The sequence below is a fragment of the Uloborus diversus genome, chromosome 10 (genome assembly GCF_026930045.1).
Source record: "Uloborus diversus isolate 005 chromosome 10, Udiv.v.3.1, whole genome shotgun sequence".
NCBI classification, from domain to species: Eukaryota; Metazoa; Arthropoda; class Arachnida; order Araneae; family Uloboridae; genus Uloborus; species Uloborus diversus.
Window position 1 is genome coordinate 122174237 of NC_072740.1, and position 2705 is coordinate 122176941.

The window sequence follows — 2705 nt, forward strand, 5'->3', positions numbered from 1 at the left end:
ATGTTTCTTAAACTGTGATATTTGATGTCAATTTCGAAAATTTCTCCATGCACCTTGAATATAAGAGGGGGGACCCAAAAATAACCGGATTTTTGTTCTAAAATATTTATAGATCAGTTTATTCACAAAATTTCTTTAGTCTTCTTCAAAGTACTCACCATTAGATACAATACACCTGTTAAATCTTTTGTCAAATACTAGAAGCTCCCCTGGAACTCTTTAACTTTGACCAGTTCTAGCACCCGTTGGGAAGTAGTTTTTACATCATCAAAAAACTTTTTTATATATTTTTTTCATCCTCAGGAACAGAAAAAAATCACAGGGGGCTAGGTTTGGCGAATACGAGGGGTGAAGAACGACTGGCCACCCCTGAGAGGCCAAGTAGGGCTTAATAGTAAAGGGCGAGTGTGCGAGAGAATTATCATGGTGAAGGAACCGTTCTTCCCGTCACCTGTGCAAGCTCCAACTCAGTTCTGTTTCTTCTGAAATTTCGTCAATCGTAAAATGATCTCTCATTGATTTTTTGGCGGATTTTTTCAACGTTTTCATCATTTCGAGACGATGAAGGACGCTCAGAACAAGCATGACCTTCAGCACTCATGCTACCACGTTTAAAGGGCCCAAATCACTCGAAAACTTGTGTACCGCTCATAGCATCGTTCTTGAAAGCTTGTTGAAGCATTTGGTAAGCTATTCCGTTGCTGACTTTTCAAGCAGGAAGCAAAATTTCAAGCTTACACTTTGATGTTTTAAATGTGCCATAATGAGTTCGCAGGGGGAAAGCAATAATACCTGAGAAAACCAACACGACGATCAGACGTTATTAACTACACTGATGCCACTTGCACAGCTGCTCTGTGAAGGTCTCTACTTGAGCCATCTAGCTGGAGAACACTCTACTACATCTGGGATTGGCAGCGCACCATTAATCCAGTTTCTTTTGGGTCCCCTCTCGTAAGCGACTCTTTTGTCCTTGCAACCAAAGATTAACTAAAAATATTTTTCATACGCCAATTTTGATAATTTTCTGGGAGCAATGCCACCTTCCCTGATTCCCCCCTCCTCCGTTCTTCCTCTGATGCTACCGAAGACAGACTATAAATTGTGTTTAATTGAGTTTAAATTGTGAAAGTATTTAAATTAATTTTTAAAAACTTCTTATGGGTTTTTCAAAAAAAAAACAAACCCATTGGGTCCAATCCGGCCAACCTCGCTCAAAGAACTTCGAATATTCATATAATACACAGACAGTCCGGTTATGCCAACCAGAGACTGCAATTTTGTTCCTGTTATGGATTCATTAGTCTGGAATAGGCAGCAGTTGAGCTAGACGCAGATGCTATATCATTAAACTGAGAATGCCTCCTGGCAGCTAAAAGGAATTTAGAACACCAATGAGAGTCTGTTGCAATTATGCAGTTCAACTTGTCAATTACATCCCCACTGCTGTTGAGAGTGCTAAATTTATTTCAGTTACCAGTTTGTTGGCACTCTCAGCTTCAATGACATGAAATCTGTCTTCAGCTCGTTTATTATTTACTAAAAACTGATAAGCGCATAACAAGGACAAAACTGCAGTCGCTGGATGGCATAAATGGGTTGTCGGATATTTCTGCTTTAGCTCAGATGTAGGGCAGTTACTTATTATTAATCCTTCAATTATTGTCTAGGCTTACATTTTGGGACCCTCTTAGTTGAGAAATATTGCCAGGAGAGAATCCTTTTGTCTAATGTGTCCGAAAATGGCATACAAACACGCTTTTAAGATTTCAATTTTGAAAATGTTCGGGGGAAATTCTTTCAGCATCCCCCCCCCCCTCCTCCAAACACCGCCAAAAACTTTAGGGAGGAACCATCAAACTCATACACACTCCCTCCAGTTTTTTGACTTTTTGTCGATCATGGTTCAGGGGATAGTTTGGTTGTTATTCAAATTTGTGTCTAGAGGTCAAATACATCGAAAACAAAAAACTGGTGCTTGCTTGAAGACAGCATAAAATTATTTAGTTAGAGAATTCAAATTTTTTTATCCTTAATCAAATCTTGCTTTGCTTAGCAAGATCCCTCCTCAAATGACAGCTAACTGACCTGAGGTCAGTCAATCAAAAGAACTGCAGAATCAAAATCTTCCATTCTTTTTTTTTTCTTTTTACTCGTTTAAATATGCATGTTCAAAGCCTTTTCTCGAGTAAGAAATATTATCTATTAAAAAAAGTTTTGCAATTACAATACACCTATCTCTATATTCACGAAATACGGAGAGGTTTATCTGCATATCCGAATCAGATTTTTATGTACGTTTTAGTTTGACTTTCGATGCTCCTGAATCGTGCATTAATTTAAAACTTGCTCATCAAAGAAATAATTGGGAAAAGAACTTACGTTTCCAGAAGTGAACATTGTTAACTGAATGATAGATTTCGGAAAATTTTCAAAATTTAACAAGCGTATCAAAAAGGCAAAATTAAAGAACTTCAATGTTTATGTAAGAGAAAAATATCGTTCTCATGATCATTGAAAAAGGTTAAAAAAGCAGTTTTTTGGCGAAAGAGGTGAATTGGATTGGCTCAGCAACTATAAAATCCATGGTTTAGCTTTAGTTGGCGAGTTTAATTTCTAACGCATGCGCGTAAGGGAGGGGTCTCAGATTTTAGCCACTCGATTTTAACGTTCAGAAATCTGGCATCACACAAGAGGCGAAGGAA

The 2705-nt window shown here is 37.9% G+C and overlaps 1 protein-coding gene across 1 annotated transcript in view; it reads right to left on the minus strand.

Moving 5' to 3' along the window:
- The window catches only part of LOC129230980 (NADH-cytochrome b5 reductase 3-like), a 69157-nt gene extending 66619 nt beyond the window's left edge, over positions 1–2538 (minus strand). Inside the window, exon 1 of the mRNA XM_054865220.1 lies at positions 2383–2538. Coding sequence (XP_054721195.1) covers positions 2383–2400 — 18 coding nt within the window. The 5' untranslated portion in view covers positions 2401–2538. The remainder of the gene's footprint in view (positions 1–2382) is intronic.
- Positions 2539–2705: the final 167 nt, after the last annotated feature.